The sequence below is a fragment of the Diaphorina citri genome, unplaced genomic scaffold (genome assembly GCF_000475195.1).
Source record: "Diaphorina citri unplaced genomic scaffold, Diaci psyllid genome assembly version 1.1 scaffold1432, whole genome shotgun sequence".
In the NCBI taxonomy this organism is placed as follows: domain Eukaryota; kingdom Metazoa; phylum Arthropoda; class Insecta; order Hemiptera; family Psyllidae; genus Diaphorina; species Diaphorina citri.
Genome location: NW_007378858.1, coordinates 200 through 20770, shown reverse-complemented (window position 1 = coordinate 20770; position 20571 = coordinate 200). Strand labels below are relative to the sequence as shown.

Genomic DNA, 20571 nt, shown 5'->3' with positions numbered 1-20571 from the left:
GGACTAAAAAAACTACAGAAATTTTGTAAACAAAATTATCGTACTAAATTATCTTCAAAGAAAGAAAGATTGATTAAAGGTCGAATCTTTATGGCGTCAATAATATTCAGTCTTTTTACTAAGAGAATGCCAACCTCAGATGTTTAGTGGTGTGCACAGTGACCGCAGGGTTCGAGTCCAAGTCAAGTCATGATATTTTGCGAAGTGCTCTGTCGAGGAACAACATTTGTGACGTGACATTCATGCTTTACATAAGAGAATGCCAACCTCAGATGTTTAGTGGTGTGCACAGTGACCGCAGGGTTCGAGTCCAAGTCAAGTCATGATATTTTGCGAAGTGTTCTGTCGAGGAACAACATTTGTGACGTGACATTCATGCTTCACACATTTTTAGTCCGTCCTTCCTTTATTATTACAATAGTAATAAGAAGGTATAAGGGACGGGCTATTGTATTCGCTTCGGTGTCGTCTGTCTGTCACTCTGTCACTAGGTTAGTATATTATTTTTTTTTCTTCTCAAGTTAATAATATGATTTTTATTAAATTAGATAGGCAGGATACTTTGTTTAATAATTGCCCTCCCTGTAGGGCGTTAAACAAAGTAGGTATTAAAAAAAATATCCCGTAGATAAATAAATAAATTATATTGGATTTAAAAAAAAGCGATGAAGCAACGGCTAGACTTAGACTCGTGTGGTCTGTGTCGTAGTATGTACTTCATCGGATGAGCGAGAAGAGACACAATACTTCCCATTTAGGTGCTGGGTCAACACGAGAACACCAGAAATATTTCCAATCGAAATACGAGTGCAAATATTTTGTTGAATCTGGGACTTGAAGGATTTTTTTCAGACAGGTTTGACAGAGGGACGTATAACTGCCAAGGTCTTATCGTCCCGAAAGCGAAGAAAAAGAAGACAGGATAGGAGAAAGCCAGCCGTTCCGAGAACGAACCTTATCTGTTTAGGACAAAATTCGCCCTGCGCGGGAATCGACCCCGCGACTTGGCGCTTACAAAGCAGACGCGCTACCAACCAAGCTAACTGTGCTGGCTCATAGTTTAATGTCGGAGTATGGCCATAAGTATTTGAATTTGTATTACAGGGTGTCATTGTGTTGAGTAGACAATGGAAGAACATCCTGTATACACCGCTCCTGTTAGAACACAACTTCAAAATCAAGAACCACCCTATGAAACCCATGAATGTAACGTTCGCCATTCCCGACCCTGAAGAGGTGAGTCCCTACTGAGCTTAACTTACTTGACTCTTTATTTATTTAAATTTGATCTTTAATATAATTTGATCTTTAATATATCAGACTCAATAGCGAGAAATTCGGGAAAGTTTGCTTAAAAAAAAAGGTTTGATAGAGAAAACTGTGACTATTGGGCTCTTATCGTCCCGAAATAGAAGAAAGAAAGCGGACATTATAGAAAGCCATCCGATAGGATAGGAGAAAGCCAGCCGTCCTCAGAACAAACCTTATCTGTTTAGGGTAAAGTCCGGACCGGTTGGGAATCGTACCCTCGGCCTAGCGCTTATAAGTAGTGCTTTATTTAGACTGTCAGCTTAGAACAAATTGTTCCATTATATTATACCAACAGTTTAATAGAGCACCTCTTTATTGATATGATTTTGGCGCTCTACCCTTCAAGCGAACTAGGCTGGCTTTCTTGTTTATGAACTGAAATTGTTATACACCTCCCAGGTACCGAGCGGTGTGTATCATTTGCTCAATGAACGTCGCACTACTCAGATCAAATCCACTCTAGACTCCGTGAGACATCGATTCTATCCGAGACCGTGTAAATGTAAGACCCATCTACACAGCTATCTAGACAGTGGGGAGTTCTAAATGTTACTTTACTGAGATGGAATTCATATTGTAGGGCTGGAGAATTCAGTCCAAATGTTACTTTTTTTGATACAAGCGTTGAATTTTTGTTTAATGTTCCCTTTGTTCGACTTTTATCTCCTGTTCAATTCAATTTACATTTATCTACTTTCTCTGTGGCGTATAATATCTCTAGGAGCGCGGTCAAACTTTCTTGACTTGGCGGGGCGGACTCCTTAATCTTTCTTGGAGTCAGCCGCGAGGGCCATGTTGTCTTGGACTTTATGGAAACCTCTTGACGGAGAAAACGGATCGTGGGGCGCTGTGCCACCAAACCAGTTCCACTGCCCCCAAACCCAACCCGGGTACACCCAACAGCACCAAATCTACTGCGGCAAACACCACCAAACCAAATACAACTGCAACAACTACAAGTAAATCCAATAGTGCTGGTACAACGAGTGTAACAACCAAACCAAATGATACCACAATAACTACCAGTAAACCGACTAGTGCAGCAGTTGTGTCTGCTAAACCAAATACAACGGTAGTCACTTCTAGCAAGCCCGCTGTTAGTGGATCAGCTGCCAAACCGAATAGCAGCTCTACAAGTGGAACTACGGCTACGAAGCCGAATTCTAGTGGGTCAACTACAGCTAACGCTACTGGCAAACCAAATTCTGGTAGTTCTTCCGCAGCTAATAACACCCCACCAAACCAGTTCCACTGCCCCCAAACCCAACCCGGGTACACCCAACAGCACCAAATCTACTGCGGCAAACACCACCAAACCAAATGCAACTGCAACAACTACAAGTAAATCCAATAGTGCTGGTACAACGAGTGTAACTACCAAACCAAATGATACCACAATAACTACCAGTAAACCGACTGGTACAGCAGTTGTGTCTGCTAAACCAAATACAACGGTAGTCACTTCTAGCAAGCCCGCTGTTAGTGGATCAGCTGGCAAACCGAATAGCAGCTCTACAAGTGGAACTACGGCTACAAAACCGAATTCTAGTGGATCAACTACAGCTAACACTACTGGCAAACCAAATTCTGGTAGTTCTTCCGCAGCTAATAACACAAATAAACCAAATTCTGGTAGTTCTTCCGCAGCTCATTCGACTGCCAAACCGAATAGTAATGTTAGTGGAGGTTCTGCAGTTAGTGGGAGTGGAGAGGTTGGTGGAACTAGTGGATGTCAGGAGAAGGAAGACTCCTGGGCATCGCTGGCGGAGGATAAGATGGGATTTATTATGATGGAGTGTGGACTTGAAGGTGAGATAAGCCCAGGGCAGACGCACTACCAACCAAGCTAACTAGGCTGGCTTCGGATATGGTTTAAAACCCAACCATTCTCCCGATATGGAGATCTCCTACTAATAATTCCTCTGTGTGGCCCAGGACAGACGCACTACCAACTAAGCTAACTAGGCTGGCTTCGGATATGGTTTAAAACCCAACCATTCTCCCGATATGGAGATCACCTACTTATATTTCCTCTGTGATCTCTCCCATCTCCAGGTATTATCAAGCTGCCCGCACCTCCATCGGGTGGAGATGAAACCTCAACGGTATCACCTCCACCCCATACTACGCAACATAGCTCCCCTACTAGTCCTTTGAGTCATTTGAGGGTGAGTAATTAACATCCGCAATTGAAATCTCATTTTGAATTCATTAGATAAGTTCCCCCCTTTTTAACTTTCCTTATCCTAAAAAAAAAAAAAAAAAAAAACAAGGAACTTATGTACCAAATTTCATCAAAATTGGACCAGCCGATCGCGAACTATAGCAAAACAATCAAACAAATAAACATTCAAACCAACAAAATGGTCGAGTTCAAACATCTCACTACGTTCGGTCAAAAATTTAAATTACATTTTATTTACCTTCAATTTTGTAATATAAAGATAATTTTTTTTTTTTTTTTTTTTTTTTTTTAAAGCAAATACTTTCATAATATTTATTAATAAATCAAGCTCAGAACTCATAACATAATAGAACAAAAACTAAAAATGTATGCTTATGATTCTAGCTCATTAATAAAGTAATAACATAAATTGAAATTTTTTGTAACCCTTTCAGCAAAGCTGGTGTTGGGTTACAAACAATATAAATAACAGAAATTCCTTTCTTCAAAAACAGTGATATTAGTAAGTAGATATACCTAGGTATTAAATTTACGATATTGGTAAATTATCTTTAAAGAAAGAAAGATTGATTAAAGGTCGAATTTTTATGGCGTCAATAATATTCAGTCTTTTTACTAAGAGAATGCCAACCTCAGATGTTTAGTGGTGTGCACAGTGACCGCAGGGTTCGAGTCCAAGTCACGTCATGATATTTTGCGAAGTGTTCTGTCGAGGTGTCGAGGAACAACATTTGTGACGTGACATTCATGCTTCACATTAGATTTTTTCCTAACAGTACTTTCTCTCTTCCCTTTTAGAAGTTCACCTCATCTTCTACTCTATTTTCAATCACTACTTCTGTCTTTATTCTCTTTTTTTCTAAGCAATATGAATCAATATATCAATAAATTCTTTATTACCTTTATAATAGGTAGGTACATACTACCCTTTTTTTAAAATAAAAAAAGAAACATCTCCAGCGGATAACATACGAGATTTGACCTGTGTCTCATTCCTAGCCATATGTTTAGAGGGTAAGACTTTGAATAATTAGATAGATAGATAGATAGATAATAGATAATAATGTATATTTGTATGGAGATTTTGATTTTTTATTATTATTATTATTATTATTTTTTTTTTCCTAGATGAGTAAAAACATTTATCCGATTTGTCCACATTTGATTTTTTCTTATTTTTTTACCTACTCCTTTTTCTGATGATTCTCAGGTGTTTCGTTCAAAGTGGTGAAGAGATCCAAGTTCGAGAGAGAGGAAGATAGTAACGACAGTAAAGATAAGACAGAGATAGTAGCAGAAACTACGGGAGATAGCAAAATAGCACGGGATGATGTAAGCAGTGAAACGATCAATATATCACATGTCAAGCCAGAGGTAAGACCGTGAGGGAGTCTAGTGCGACCCTGACTAAACCGATCTTTCAATTTAATCCAAGTCCAAATACTTTTCTCTGCATATTGTTTAGAATAGTCAATTTTTTAGTTATTCTTACCCGTTATGCTTCAGGCAACCCAAAAGATAATGTTTTTTTATGTTTTATTTATTTGTAACAATAATTGATATAGGTATATATGACAAGAAGGTAATAAACATCTTATGAAATAATAAAATATTACAAATACATAGTAAATATTACGCATTCATTGGCGTTACTCTTCCACACTAAAGGAATGTGTAATTCCTTTGCTTTTGTTATTTTATGTAATTAAATCATTATCATAGGAAATTGTGTATAGGTCCAGGGAATTAATTTTTACAAATCAACAGGAAATTTTATGAAGCTTGCCAATGTCAACCAGTCAATGTCATACAGACTAGGTACCGTACATATTGTTCGGAAAAATTCCGAAAAAATTTCGAGACCTATGTATTTTGTACCTTGTAAAACGAACAAACTGATTTAAATGAATTTTTTTGTGGTTGAATAAAGGCTCTGAAAATAACAGAGGCTCTACCTAAAGTTGTCACCTTTTATCCTGGTTCAAAAAGGCTGTTAAATATACCATTTTTGTTCGTTCATAGAAATTCCTAAAAATTTATCAACATTATTTTTAATTCACTGACATTTTCATCTCAACAGGAAGTAACCTCATCCTCCACTCCCAAAGGCTCCCGCACCCCAGCCCCCGCCCCGGGAGCTAATGGCACCGGTAATGGAGACACGACAGAGTCTGCCACCCAACCTACCCCTGGGGGTGACACCAGTAAGGCACTGGTACCTCTGATCGATGCCAATGCCAGCTCATGTGTTATTGATGTCAAGTCCGTGTGGTTCAACTTTGCTGCGCCTCCCAGGTATGATGAAACTACCGAATTGGGAAATCTCAGTCAAGAGTAGTCGTCATAAGATCTCTCTTGAATTTATTGATTAAATTAAACACTATCCATAGATTAAACACTATCCATTTATCCATAAATTAAACGCTTCAGTTAACGTTGATCTGACTTAAATTTAAATTAACCTCAAAAGAAGTAAGAATTACGTCGTTCTCTGTAGGGTAAAGTCACTTATATTCACTCTACGTTATTTTCGGGGGCCCTATTTACATAAGTAAAGTCACATATTCACTCTATGATTCCGGGGGGGCTATTCCCAAATATTGACTCACATTCTAGGAGAACATGCTATTACATACGTTAGTAACTCGTATATTCACACTATTTACATGATATTCACTCCATGGTATTTTGGTGGGGGCCTATTCCCAAAATATTGACTCACATTCTAGGAGAACATGACGGATGATCCTGATGACGTAGACCCAGACACAGAGGTGACGGATGAGTGCGCCATGTTGCTACAGTCCCAGTTCAAACCCCCTCATGGTCAGTATTTATTTCCATCCATTTCAATTCACGTCTAATTGAAGTTCGTAGATTCGTAGAAGTCGACCCTATTTAAATTCGTAGAAGTCGACCCTATTTAAATTCGTAGAAGCCGACCCTATTTAAATTCGTAGAAGTCGACCCTATTTAAATTCGTAGAAGTCGACCCTATTTAAATAGAAAAAGGCTAGGAAAAAGAAGAGACTTGTAAATCTGAACCCATCCTTTAGGGCTGTTTGCCCCTACACCTAAGCTCCTGAGTGGGCTTTTTGTAGAGTTAGCTCAAGTTCCTATGGTTTAGTACAGAGGTTCTCAAACTGGGGGGGCGTGGAGACAAATCAGGGGGGGCGCGAGCTTTTTCTATAAACCTCCAGTTCTGAAATTCCTCCCGCGCTAACTGCTTTGAGCCACTGAGGTTGGTTCGTTTTGTTATTTCATAAAACCTATAAATAGGTAACCTACTTACTTGAATATAAAAAAATCTCAGTTTCAAATTCTCGTTTTGTTATTCCATAAAACCCATAGGTAAAAATAATATACCGGGGGGTTGGGTAAGGTAGGGGGGCGTGAAAAAATGAGAATATGCCCAAAGTGGGCGCCATGCAAAAAAGTTTGATAACCACTGGTTTAGTACAAGCGCTATCACACCAAAAGAGAGGAAACGAGCTTCAGGAGATAGGAAATAACGAAAGGAAAATTACATTTCATTTTAATTCATCTCCCATTTCATTGCTAAGGCTAGCCTTTCACTATCAGATACACCTGATCAGGTCCGCCTGTCAGGTGTATCTGATAGTGAGTGCTTAGCCTAAGGAAGCGTTGAATTTTTGTTTAATGTTCCCTTTGTTCGACTTATATCTCCTGAAAAAAGAAAAAAAAAAAAATGAAACCTCCAAACGAAGACTTTTTTTCTTGCCCACAAAAAAAAAGATCAAAATAGACGGAACTGTTTTCTCGTGAAAAGAGGACAAAAACAGGTAATGTGCAGACATACAGACGGGCGAAAATTTTATATTTGGTTTCGAGAGTCAAATCTCAGAATCTTTGTGTAACTTCTTAAAACAAAAAAAAAATCGAAATCAAACGACTTCTTGGCTTTTAATTTTCAACACAAAGTGTTTTTTGGGGGGATATCACTACTTTTTTCAATCAAGAACAGAGTAGGATTCCAGTACCGAATAATAATAATAATAAATAGTCCAGTACAGAAGCACAATAACTTGACTTCCTCCTTTAATCTTAGTCCGGTAAAGTAACATCATGGTACTCTCCCACCTTGTGGCTTCTGTAGGTCAAATCTCAGAATCTTTTTGTAACTTCTTAAAAAAAAAATCGAAATCAAACGATTTCTTGGCTTTTAATTTTCAACACAAAGTGTTTTTTGGGGGGATATCACTATTTTTTTCAATCAAGAACAAAGTAGGATTCCAGTACCGAATAATGATAATAATAAATAGTCCAGTACAGAAGCACAATAACTTGACTTCCTCCTTTAATCTTAGTCCGGTAAAGTAACATCATGGTACTCTCCCACCTTGTGGCTTCTGTAGTACAGTACCCGGGTGTGAGGTCACAGTGTTATGTTCATGTATGGGATGTTCACTCTCTTGGTACTAATCTTGAGTCATTTTCGTGCCACTAATAATCTTTCCGTCATTATGTCATGTTCACTTCCCGTGTCATACAGGTACATGGAATGTCATGTTCGTACTTACTTTTCATGTCATATTTTATGTCATGTCATGTCCATTATTCCCCGTGTCATACAGGTACATGGAATGTCATGTTCATACTTACTTACAACTTACACGTACCTTGTCATGTTCATATTTACCGTGTCATGTTGACTGTAAAGGTACTTTGTCAAGTGTCATACTCAATGTAATAATACGTGTACTCTTATTTGATAAAAGTTTCGAAAAAAATTAAAAGGAAAAAACATATTCAAGTCTGCATGTACTGTAGTTCTGTATTTCGGTGAGGAGTAAATCACATATTCTATTCAGAGGTTTAGTCCGGGTGTACAATCGGTAGAGGAGGAGAACTATCGATAGTCGGCGCCATCGATAGATAGTTTTCGATAGTTTTTTTTATTGCATATTATCCTTGTTTCTAAAGGTCTTATCCCCCAAAAATACCTAACCTAACCTAATTTAAAGAAAATTATAACCTTTACACGTATTAATTTAGGTCACAAATGTGATAAGGATGCAACACAAAACGTTTGGTTGAGATGTTTGCTGCGCTTGGCGGTATTTTGACCGCTTTTGACAGATTTCGACCGTTTTTTGGCGGTTTTCAGCTATAGCGACAAAACGGTTAGAGATATTGTAAAAGTTAGGGTAAAAGAACACTCAAATAAGCATCATTCAATAGGATAAGGAAAGTCGTGTGATGTTCACACCAGATTTTTTACTTTCTATTACTACAGTTTAGCGGAGCTATACTAGTAATGAAAGTATTGCAATCGGTCCAAATTTTCAAAATCGGGAAATGGTTGGAAATATCCGTTTTGGGATCCCCTGATGTCAAAAAAGTGATTTTTAGCCCATGGTCTGTACGTATGTATGTACGCACGTACGTACGTACGTACGTACGTACGTACGTTACGTACGTACGTACGTTACGTACGTACGTACGTTACGTACGTACGTACGTTACGTACGTACGTACGTTACGTACGTACGTACGTTACGTACGTACGTACGTTACGTACGTACGTACGTTACGTACGTACGTACGTTACGTACGTACGTACGTTACGTACGTACGTACGTTACGTACGTACGTACGTTACGTACGTACGTACGTTACGTACGTACGTACGTTACGTACGTACGTACGTTACGTACGTACGTACGTTACGTACAGACCATGGGCTAAAAATCACTTTTTTGACATCAGGGGATCCCAAAACGGATATTTCCAACCATTTCCCGATTTTGAAAATTTGGACCGATTGCAATACTTTCATTACTAGTATAGCTCCGCTATACTGTAGTAATAGAAAGTAATATTTCCAAATCATAAAGAATGCATTGGGAAAAACTCTGTATTCATCATTCACATAAGTAGGTCATGGGAATATTCAAGTATTTATGGGGGATCTTCAGTATTGTACCTAAAGACCTCAAATGATACATTTTATTTTCATAATATCTACCTATGTATCTCATTTTGATACACCATTTCTATGTGATTATATGGGTTACATAAGAAAAATAATAACCTATGGGTATTTACTATTTATAGGTAAGGTATACGTATTTTCGGTGTCCTCATTCAAAAATAGGACAAATATTGTATTCTTATATTATAAGAACGAGATCCATTCACTCATTCACATTTCACATTTCATAGTTCACACACTGATCGCTCTATCTCTAGAACCACAACACCTAGAAAGCTGAAATTTGGTAGGAATATTCCTTTTATGGTCTAGGTGTGCAATAAGAAAGGATTTTGCGAAATTCTAAACCGATCCTGAGATATGATCAATAAAATTTTTGATCGCTAAAATCTCCATAAGAAATACACAGAGTGCAGAGACTGCGGGAGAGAAATGTTCCGCTCTCGACCAACATTTTTGAGTTTCGTTTATGTTTTTAGTTTGATAACTATGCGCAGCGCGAACGTATTTTTTATTATTTTCCACAAGTTCGGCCATGCCTTTTCCACAAGTTTGGCCATGCCTCGGGATGAACTAGCGGGATTCCGGAGCGAAGCGACGGAATTCAGCTAGTTATGTACATATTTGAGATCCCTGAAGCATTAGGAAAAAGCTGATAAACTAAAAATTTCACGATTCCAAGCAATGTTCAGACAATAGCTAAATATTATTTACACAGATACACAGATAATTGATATCATAAGTACTACATAGTACCTACATACGTAAAGTCACATTATATTCACTCTACGTTTTTTCGGGGGCCCTATTTACATAAGTAAAGTCACATATTCACTCTATGGTTTCGGGGGCCTATTCCCAAATATTGACTCACATTCTAGAACATGCTATTACATACGTTAGTAACTCGTATATCCACAATATTTACATGATATTCACTCCATGGTATTTTGGTGGGGGCCTATTCCCAAAATATTGACTCACATTCTAGGAGAACATGACGGATGATCCGGATGACGTAGACCCAGACACAGAGGTGACAGATGAGTGCGCCATGTTGCTACAGTCCCAGTTCAAACCCCCTCATGGTCAGTATTTATTTCCATCCCTTTCAATTCACGTTTAATTTGAAGTTCGTAGATTCGTAGAAGCCGACCCTATTTAAATTCGTAGAAGCCGACCCTATTTATTTATTTATTTATTTATTTGACATAAAAATCCTTAGTAACTAGGATAGTTTACAAAGGTGGGTAAGGGATGGTAAGAAAAGAGGTACATGGAATGTCATGTTCATACTTACTTACAACTTACACGTACCTTGTCATGTTCATATTTACCGTGTCATGTTGACTGTAAAGCTACTTTGTCAAGTGTCATACTCAATGTAATAATACATACTTGTATTCTTATTTAATAAAAGTGTCGAAAAAAATTAAAGGGAAAAAAACATATTCAAGTCTGCATGTACTGTAGTTCTGTATTTCGGTGAGGAGTAAATCACATATTCTATTCAGAGGTTTAGTCCGGGTGTACAATTGGATGTTAACATTCATGTTTGTACCATTTCCATCCTAGATCTTTTTCCTGATTTTAAAAGCAAACTTTACAAACATGAAGGTTAATATTTCAGTTCAGACCGTATTCACCGACATAAGGCTACTCAGTAGATGTCATATCATTCCATTACGGGCATGGCCTTTACGTTCAATACTTGCTATGTAAATGGCATGCTTTCATTTTCCTATTTGACAATATTAACGTTAATGACATCATTTTCCTACCTGACAATATTGACATTTTGCACTTTGCTACATTCTTGCTGTTTATGTCATTTGATATTTGCTTGATGGTAACAACCCCATGTATCTCTGACTCCATGGGGAGGCGTCATGGCGTTCAATGTGTTAATACGGGTGTAGATACTCTTCTTAAATAATTACAAAAAAAATTCAGCAAAATCGGTCTAGCCGTTTTCTTGTGAAAGGAGTGCTCAAAAACAGCTCTAACAGATTGGCTGACAAAAACATTTCTAACAGATATTATGTACATATTTGGGATCCCTGAAGCATTAGGAATAAGCTGATAAACTAGAAATTTCACGATTCCAAGCAATGTTCAGACAATAGCTAAATTTTATTTACACAGATAATTGATATCATAAGTACTACATAGTACCTACATACGTAAAGTCACATTAGGCTGTGTTTATGTACAGGGCTGAGATAGGCCATCGTCGGCCTTTTTGCGTGTGAAGTTGGCGGGAAATTCGAATTTTTGATTTTTTTTCCGCAACTTGTACAATCTGAATTCATTTTTTAATTTTTATCTTTAGTTTGCACGTTTATATTATACTTTTCATTTATATTAGCTATTAAAAACAAGCAAATTACAAAGCAAACAAAAATAAATATAAAATGAATTTTAAAAATTGCCGCCGGGACAGCTATCTCACGTCGTCCGAGCTCATCCTAGCCCGGTACATAAACACACCGTTATATTCACTCTACGTTATTTTCGGGGGCCCTATTTACATAAGTAAAGTCACATATTCACTCTATGATTCCGGGGGGGCTATTCCCAAATATTGACTCACATTCTAGGAGAACATGCTATTACATACGTTAGTAACTCGTATATTCACACCGAACCCGGGTCTCCCGCGTGCAAGGCGAGTGCAGTGACCACTACGCCATGGGAGCTGACTATAATAATTATTATTATTGTTACAATCCTACATACAGTTCATAAAATATAAAAAAAAACTTCCAATAATATTTAAATATACAAGAAATAAAGAACCTCCTAAGAACTTGTCGATATTTTTGTCTATGCTATGCCTATGACAGATTATACTTTCTGGAAATGTTCAAAAGCACTAAATTTTAAATATTGGGGAAAAAATGAAGAGGTTTGATAGAGGGAACTGTAACAGCTGACGTCTTATCGTCCCGAAATCGAATTGAGAAGCACCGCCCCGGGTTTGAATCGAAAAGTACTAAATAAAAAGCAATTTTAATTTTTTTAAGCATACACACACGCTTTTCACAAATCACAGATGTCGTTCATTTGTGAATACACTTTGCTCAATTTTATGACTTGCTTTGGACTCGAACCACCAACTTCCAGATCTAGAATCTACCCGGCTGCTGGACGCTCATTTGATCTTCGAACCGCTACTGGCGTCTCTGGGCGTGATGCCCCAGCAAGTACGTCACCTTCCATATGGTTCCTTTAAAAACCAATCAAAAAATCATCAAATCATGAATCTTTTTGGTAAAGCAGAGAGCTTTTTCACAACTTTGTGGGTATCACAGTATTACAAGTCTTTCATTTACTCAATCATCATATTTATTATCGCTCGTCTCTTCGACTTGTAATGCCGCCACTGGTCGCTACTCGATAAAGTAGCTACTCAATTGTCCTCACTAGGCTGAGTGCACCCCGAACTCCAAGCACACAGCCGAAAAAAAACCTCGGCCTTGCCGGGAATCGAAGCCTAGTGTGATACCCACTCGACCAAGGAGGTTGCTCTTTAAAAACTTAAAAACCACTTAGAGGATTGTCTAATTGGGCAAAAGCCTATTGTTCTATAAACGAGTTTTCGACTGATTCAGATGCGATCTGTGTTTTTTCTTTCTCTCATCTACGTACTACGGTTATTATATATTTATTTATCTATTTTTTTTTTTTTTTTTTTTTTTTTTTTTTTCAAGTAATAATTTTAATAATTTAGTAATAATAATAATTTAGTAATAGTAATTCAAGTAAAATAACCCGTTGTCTCCCATCTCAGGTGACCATGCCTCTGCTCCGTCTACTCCACCAAATCTCCAACATGTACACCAACGTCAAGGTCACCCAGTCCGAGCTGCGGGACCAAGTAGCTCCGCCCCTCGCTAAGAGCCCGGCCCCACCGCCCCTGGGCCTGGGCCGTCTGCCCCCCGAACTATTCGACAAACATAAGGCCCTGGTACAAGCGGATGTGAAGCCGGTTGTCTCGCCTAGTGCTTCGGTGAGGTCGAAACATCAGAGCTTTGTACAGAAGTTGAGATCCACTAGTAAGAGTGTACGAGGTAAGTACAAACAGCAAAAAGTGATGAGATCCCCTAAAAAAAAACCTCTCTTCGTGGTGAAAAGGTACGCCAAGACAGAACGAAAAAATTTGGACTTATTGCAATACCTACTTACTCATTACTAGTACAGATCCGCTACACAAAAATAATAAATGTAAAAAGATGTTGAATTATATTTAAGATTTGTGGGGTGTTTTAATCTAAGCAATATTAAGGCCCTGGTACAAGCCGACAATCTGCAAAAAGTGATAAAATCCCTCCAAAAAAACCTCTTTGTGGTGAAAATAAACGCCAAGATAGCAAATCGGTGAGGTCGAAACATCAGAGCTTTGTACAGAAGTTGAGATCCTTTAGTAAGAGTGTACGAGGTAGGTAATATGAAGGTCCTGGTACAAACTGATTAACTACAAAAAGTTATGAAATCCCCCCAAAAAAAAAACTATTTGTGTTGAAAAGAATAACGCCAAGAGAGCAAAAAATCTTGAATCATGATTGATACTTTTGAAGTGCGGGTTCGATTCCCGCCCGTGGCGTACTTTATCCTGAACAGATAAAGCTTAGAATAACGCCAAGAGAGCAAAAAATCTTGAATCATGATTGATACTTTTGAAGTGCGGGTTCGATTCCCGCCCGTGGCGTACTTTATCTTGAACAGATAAAGCTTGTTCTCGGAACGGCTGGCTTTCTCCTATCCTGTCTTCCTTCTCTCTTCGATTTTGGGATGATAAGACCTTAGCAGTTACCGTTCCCCCTGTCAAGAAAAAAGTATATATATTCTATGTTTCTTTCTAATTTCCCCCGATTCCCGCCTAAAAAGTACTTTATCCTGAACAGATAACTTTATCCTGAACGTTCCTGAACGGAACGGCTGGCTTTCTCCTATCCTTTCTTCTCTCTTCGATTTTGGGACGATAAGACCTTAGCAGTTACAGTTCCCCCCTGTCAAGAAAAAAGTATATATATTCTATATTTCTTTCTAATTTCCCCTGTTTTTCGTTCCAGGCTATATGAATCTAGGGGATCCCCCGCGGGACATCCTCCCCGGTATTTTATCAGGCACGGCCCCACTACCTCTGACAGAATTGTTCTCGGAACGGCTGGCTTTCTCCTATCCTGTCTTCCTTCTCTCTTCGATTTTGGGACGATAAGACCTTAGCAGTTACAGTTCCCCCTGTCAAGAAAAAAGTATATTATATTCTATATTTCTTTCTAATTTCCCCTTGTTTTTCGTTCCAGGCTATATGAATCTAGGGGATCCACCTCGGGACATCCTCCCCGGTATTCTATCAGGCACGGCCCCTCTACCTCTGACAGAAGGCCGGGACTCCCCCTCCAAACAGAAACCAGATGATTTGCCGCCCCTGAGTACACCGCGCTGTTGGAAGACCGTGTACTATTTGCTGGATCTGTATGCGACCATGCCTGAGACCAAGACTGTGGCCCATAGGTAGGTCAGGTTTGGAAAAAAAGATTGGTTCTCCGCTAAATAACGTGATTTACTGATTTGAGTTGTATTTTGAGACCTTTTTTATATCACAATAATCCTTCGAACTTTTTTTATGGTCAAAAATCAAAGCCATAAAGGAATTTGGATGTTGGATTGAAGAAGTACCTAATATTTATTATTATTTACCTACTTATTATTTATTCTTCTTCTTCTTTTTCAAAAAAGGTCGGTGTTTTATCGCCGCACCATTCATTTGTCACACTGTACTTCCCATTTAGACGCCTCGACACAGCCTTAGCTTCTCCACTAAGGTACAGGTAGGTTATATTATCCACTAAGATACTGTACAATATTAATAAAAAAAGGTATAAGGGACGGACTATTGTATTCGCTTCGGTGTCGGTCTGTCTGTCTGTCAGTCAGTCAGTCAGTCTGTCCGTTCCCATAGAAGGACTTATCCAAACCTAGTCGACCTATATATCAAATTAAAGGTCTTTTTACCAGGAACACGAAAATGGTGCAAATTTTGTCCAGAAAACCATAAAGCCAAAAAACCAAATTTTTTTTTTTTTTACATGGTCAAAAATCAAAGCCATAAAGGAATTTGGGTGTTGGATTGAAGAAGTACCTAATATTTATTATTATTTACCTACTTATTTTTTTCTTCTTTTTCAAAAAAAGTGGGTGTTTTATCGCCGCACCATTCATTTGTCACACTGTACTTCCCATTTAGATGCCTGGTCTACATGAGAAATCAGAAGACAAAGAATTAAACTGTCGAAAATGTGAACTACCTATTTACATTCGACTTTTTTTTACATTGGGAATTGGGACTCGAACCCAAGAATATTTATTTCGTATGTTTCTTGAAATAACATGGTGTTTAATTTTTTGTGTCACATCTTTCTATTCTTGTGTCTATTTCTCAGAATCTCAATGGGGGCAGCAGACGTATCTGATAATTTCAAACCGAGTCAAAACCAGAGTGCAAATACTAGCGCTAAAAAACCAGATGATATAGATTTAGAGAAGGGAGAGGGGGTACATATACCTCCTCCATCCACTCCTACCCCAATACCTGCTGGACCACCCCAATGTAAGTAATCTGGTTACCTTAACGATACCCTATATTTAGTATTTCAGACTCAGGGTCGGTTTCGTATTGTTATTTTATATTTCAGACTCAGGGCCTGTTTCACATTGTGTGTTTTCTGGAAGCAAACAGCTCAGTTCTACATTACAGGTAAGCAATGTGATGTTCCAATATTAACTTCATTACTATCGATAGAATCAACATAGATCTGTCGTACTACATGGCATGATGACTATTTCATTACGATGAAACAGGCACTACAGATAGTGGTTATTGAGCTGCATGGGGAAGCCTCAAAAAGTATTGAAATCCCCCAAAAAAATTTCTTCTGTTGGGAAAAAAAATCAACGCCAAGTAGCTAAAAAAAATTAAAAAAGAAGAAGCAATTCCAAACATCTGATTGACCAAAATGCTCATTATATCAACCTGCCTTGTTTACTTCACTCGAACTTGAGAGCTAGAATTTTTTGAGAATTTTGTACATCAGGGTGGAGACTTTTGAGGTGCCTGTTGGAGTTCTTAACGTTTTATTTCAGGTATAATATGATGTTATATCGACATTAGTGTGAGTGGTAGGCTAATTTACATTATTTTGTACAGGTAGGAATTAAATATAATAGATTAAGATTACTCAATTCTTGCCTGGAATGAGTACTAGTATCCAGGTACATTTATATCAAATTCTGTCATAATGATGTCCATTTTTGATTGGAATTGGGTGTCGTTTTACCATTTATTTATATAATTATTATTAGATATTATTTTACCTACTTGTACAACTGTTATAAAACTACAATGTTAAAAATAAAAAGCCATTATTACAAATTACAAAAATTACAAATCATATCAACGTCCCACGTCCCGTTTTATTTCAGGAACTCCGAGTGACCCGTACATCAAGTCGGATGTCCCGCGGGACCACGGTGGACGATGTGGACAGTGTCCCGTCCGGGTTGGGACGGGATCCTCCCAACACCTCCCCTCCTCATCCGAGGGAACCCCCGCCTCGTCCTCCTCCTCCTATGGTGAACACAACGGAGGTGATGTCGAATAATTTGAGCACGAATACAGCTACTAATCCGCTGCTCTCGCCATTTGTCATGCATTTTACCGGACTTATACAGGTGAGAATGATTTAATTCTGGGCCAAATGTCGACCCCGTCTGAACTAGGGAAAGGCGAAGAAGGATTTTTTAAAGATGAGTGTTCCACCGCCGTTTTCATTTCGTAGCAATGGAACAACTGCTACATTAGACGCTTGTGGCCTGTGTCGTAGTATGCCCATCCCGTAGTATGTCTCTCATCAGATGGGCGAGAAGAGACACAATACTTCCCATATAGGTGCTGGGTCAACACGAGAACACCAGAAAGTAAACCCGTTGAGTTGAAATATTTGCAATCGAAAAATGAGTACAATTTTTTTGGTGGGATTCGAACCCGGGACCTTCTGCATGGCAAGCAAGCGCGTTACCACTGGACCAACCGTGCCCCCTATTATGTCATGTCCCACTATTATTATGCTCAGTTTATTGAATTAAATTTTTTGTTCTCTTATTAATTTTATGATGGATTCTTATTTCAGTCAGTAACATTCACTGCTGCCCTTCTACCTTCCCTACAAGCCCAATACAGAATGGATCAACTAACCAGTGCAGGAGTTACGGGATCCAAGGCTAAGTTTGTAATAGATCTGCCTCGACACAGCCTTAGCTTCTCCACTAAGGTACAGGTAGGTTATATATTATCCACTAAGATACTGTACAATACAGAATGGATCAGCCTTAGTGGTAGGTTATCGAACCCGGGACCTCCTGCATGGCAAGCAAGCTCGTTGCTTGCCGTTGTTGCTCGTTGTTTTATTTTATTTTCACTCTACCATATTTGTCAAATATTTGTTTGATTTATGGCTGGGACTTCCTTGATTTTTTATTATTATTTTTTTTTATTTATCGCCGGGACCATTAGATTAGCCCTTTGATAATAACTCTTTACTTTATTTTAGGTATATTTGACTGGGGTTCTTAGGGATATAAATCCTAAGGTAAACATAACAAGTATCTATTTTGGTTGTCTAATGTGAATTTAATTAACAATAACCAACATTTTTTTGAGCAATCTGACTCGTTGATTCAATCTTTTTAACCAATCAGATTGCCTTGTTGATCCAAGAGTAAACCAGTTTAACTCTGATTCTCGTGTACTTCCAGGTAACTGAGGCCAATCTCCCGTCTGAAGCCAGCATAGATCTTCCCAAGATACATGTATCTGCTGAATATATACAGGACGGTGGAAATAGACCAGGCGATATACCTCCCACTGAGGGTAAGCTTCAAAGATATAGGTATTCTACAAAAACTACTTTATGCACCAATGGGTTAGAGTTAGAGGTTTGATAAAGAGAACTGTAACACCAAAGGTTTTATCGTTCCGAAATTGAAGAAACAGGACAGAAGGGAAATCAAAGAGACAAGCAGAAGAGGATAAGAAAATGAGCCGTTCCTAGAACGAACCTTATCGGTTCAGGATAAAGTCCGCCCCGGGCGAGAATGGAATCCGCGACCTTTCACTTACAAATCAGACGCAATACCCACTAAGGTAATAAGGCTAGCGAACTATGTAATGAATTTACTATATAGAAATGTTGATTCTAAACCGGTTCGATCTACCAGAACGAATCGGTAACAATGGAATCCGCGACCTTTCACTTACAAATCAGACGCAATACCCACCAAGATAATAAGGCTAGCGAACTATGTAATGAATTTACTATATAGAAATGTCGATTCTAAACCGGTACGATCTACCAGAACGAATCGGTAACTGTTTTATCAAGCATAACGAGATTTTGATTGATTAAATATAATGGAATCCGCGACCTTTCACTTACAAATCAGACGCAATACCCACCAAGATAATAAGGCTAGCGAACTATGTAATGAATTTACTATACATATAGAAATGTTGATTCTAAACCGGTTCGATCTACCAGAACGAATCGGTAACTGTTTTATCAAGCATAACGAGATTTTGATTGATTAAATACAACTAAATGTTGATTCATTGTTTGATTATAACGAAATGTTAATTATTTTGTTAAGCATAACGAAAAGTTGATTGATTCATTAAATATAACCAAATATTGATTACTTATAACGTCGCAGCACCGCCCGGCCTATATTAACACGAAACAGAATTTCAGCGTTTTCAAGCATAACGAGATTTTGATTGATTAAATATAACTAAATGTTGATTCATTGTTTGATTAGGTATAACGAAATGTTAATTATTTCGTTAAGCATAACGAAAAGTTGATTGATTCATTAAATATAACGAAATATTGATTACTTATAACAAAATGTTGATTTCTCTCTGCAGGTGTCACATACAGGCAAGGTAGCTACATGAGTGCCGTGGCGGATATAGGAATATTTGAACATTCCCTCACTACTGATCTACTCAATCATCTGGTGTTTGTGCAGAAGGTGTTCATGAAAGAAGTGAATGAGGTAAGTTATAGCTGAGTTTATAATTAGGTCCCTGCCCACCTGGGGGGACTAACAAGGAGTAAACCAGCTTAGTCTTTTTTTTTTACAGAATATTTGAGGGTTTACCTCTGTTTATTGATGTTAATATTCAATACAATGTTTTTATATAGGGACTAAGGTATAACGAAATGTTAATTATTTTGTTAAGCATAACGAAAAGTTGATTGATTCATTAAATATAACCAAATATTGATTACTTATAACAAAATGTTGATTTCCCTCACCAGGTGTCACATACAGGCAAGGTAGCTACATGAGTGCCGTGGCGGATATAGGAATATTTGAACATTCCCTCACTACTGATCTACTCAATCATCTGGTGTTTGTGCAGAAGGTGTTCATGAAAGAAGTGAATGAGGTAAGTTATAGCTGAGTCTATAAATAGGTGTCTGCCGACTGTTTAAAGTCCTCAATCTACTATATCATCAAAGTCCACTGTTTAAAGCTTAGTCTGGCTGGGAGACTTTAAACAGAAAGTAGACCAGCTTAATCTGACTGGGAGACTTTATACAGAAAGTAGACCAGCTTAGTCTGGCTGGAGGACTTTAAACAGGGAGTAGACCAGCTTAGTCTGGTGGGGGAACTTTAAACAATGAGTTGACGAGCTTAGTCTGGCTGAAGGACTTTAAACATCGAGTATACCAGCCTGAATTTCCCTTACTAAAGATATAGCAAAGGTTGAATGCGAAGGGCATCCACTCGTAAATTTTTTGTAGTCAAAACAAAATTTCAGCCCAAAGTAGGGTTGATTAAGGACGGACGAAACACGCCGACCCCGCCTCGTCTGAACACGGGAAAAGGCGAAGAAAAATTTCTCACTACTGATCTACTCAATCATCTGGTGTTTGTGCAGAAGGTGTTCATGAAAGAAGTGAATGAGGTAAGTTATAGCTGAGTCTATAATTAGGTCCCTGCCCACCTGGGGGACAAGGAGTAAACCAGCTTAGTCTGGCTGGAGGAC

General features: G+C 38.3%; 1 protein-coding gene across 1 annotated transcript in view; it reads left to right on the top strand.

Moving 5' to 3' along the window:
* Positions 1-19867, top strand: part of LOC103515862 — a 63000-nt gene extending 43133 nt beyond the window's left edge. The window contains exons 37-55 of the mRNA XM_026828438.1: positions 1105-1236; positions 1711-1779; positions 2388-3120; positions 4707-4870; positions 5577-5823; positions 6113-6132; positions 6226-6322; positions 10334-10350; positions 10444-10540; positions 12579-12658; positions 13246-13525; positions 14762-14972; positions 15902-16068; positions 16154-16215; positions 16941-17189; positions 17648-17794; positions 18273-18387; positions 19441-19571; positions 19838-19867. Of these exons, the coding sequence (XP_026684239.1) occupies positions 1105-1236; positions 1711-1779; positions 2388-3120; positions 4707-4870; positions 5577-5823; positions 6113-6132; positions 6226-6322; positions 10334-10350; positions 10444-10540; positions 12579-12658; positions 13246-13525; positions 14762-14972; positions 15902-16068; positions 16154-16215; positions 16941-17189; positions 17648-17794; positions 18273-18387; positions 19441-19571; positions 19838-19867 (3048 nt within the window). The remainder of the gene's footprint in view (positions 1-1104; positions 1237-1710; positions 1780-2387; positions 3121-4706; positions 4871-5576; positions 5824-6112; positions 6133-6225; positions 6323-10333; positions 10351-10443; positions 10541-12578; positions 12659-13245; positions 13526-14761; positions 14973-15901; positions 16069-16153; positions 16216-16940; positions 17190-17647; positions 17795-18272; positions 18388-19440; positions 19572-19837) is intronic.
* Positions 19868-20571: the final 704 nt, after the last annotated feature.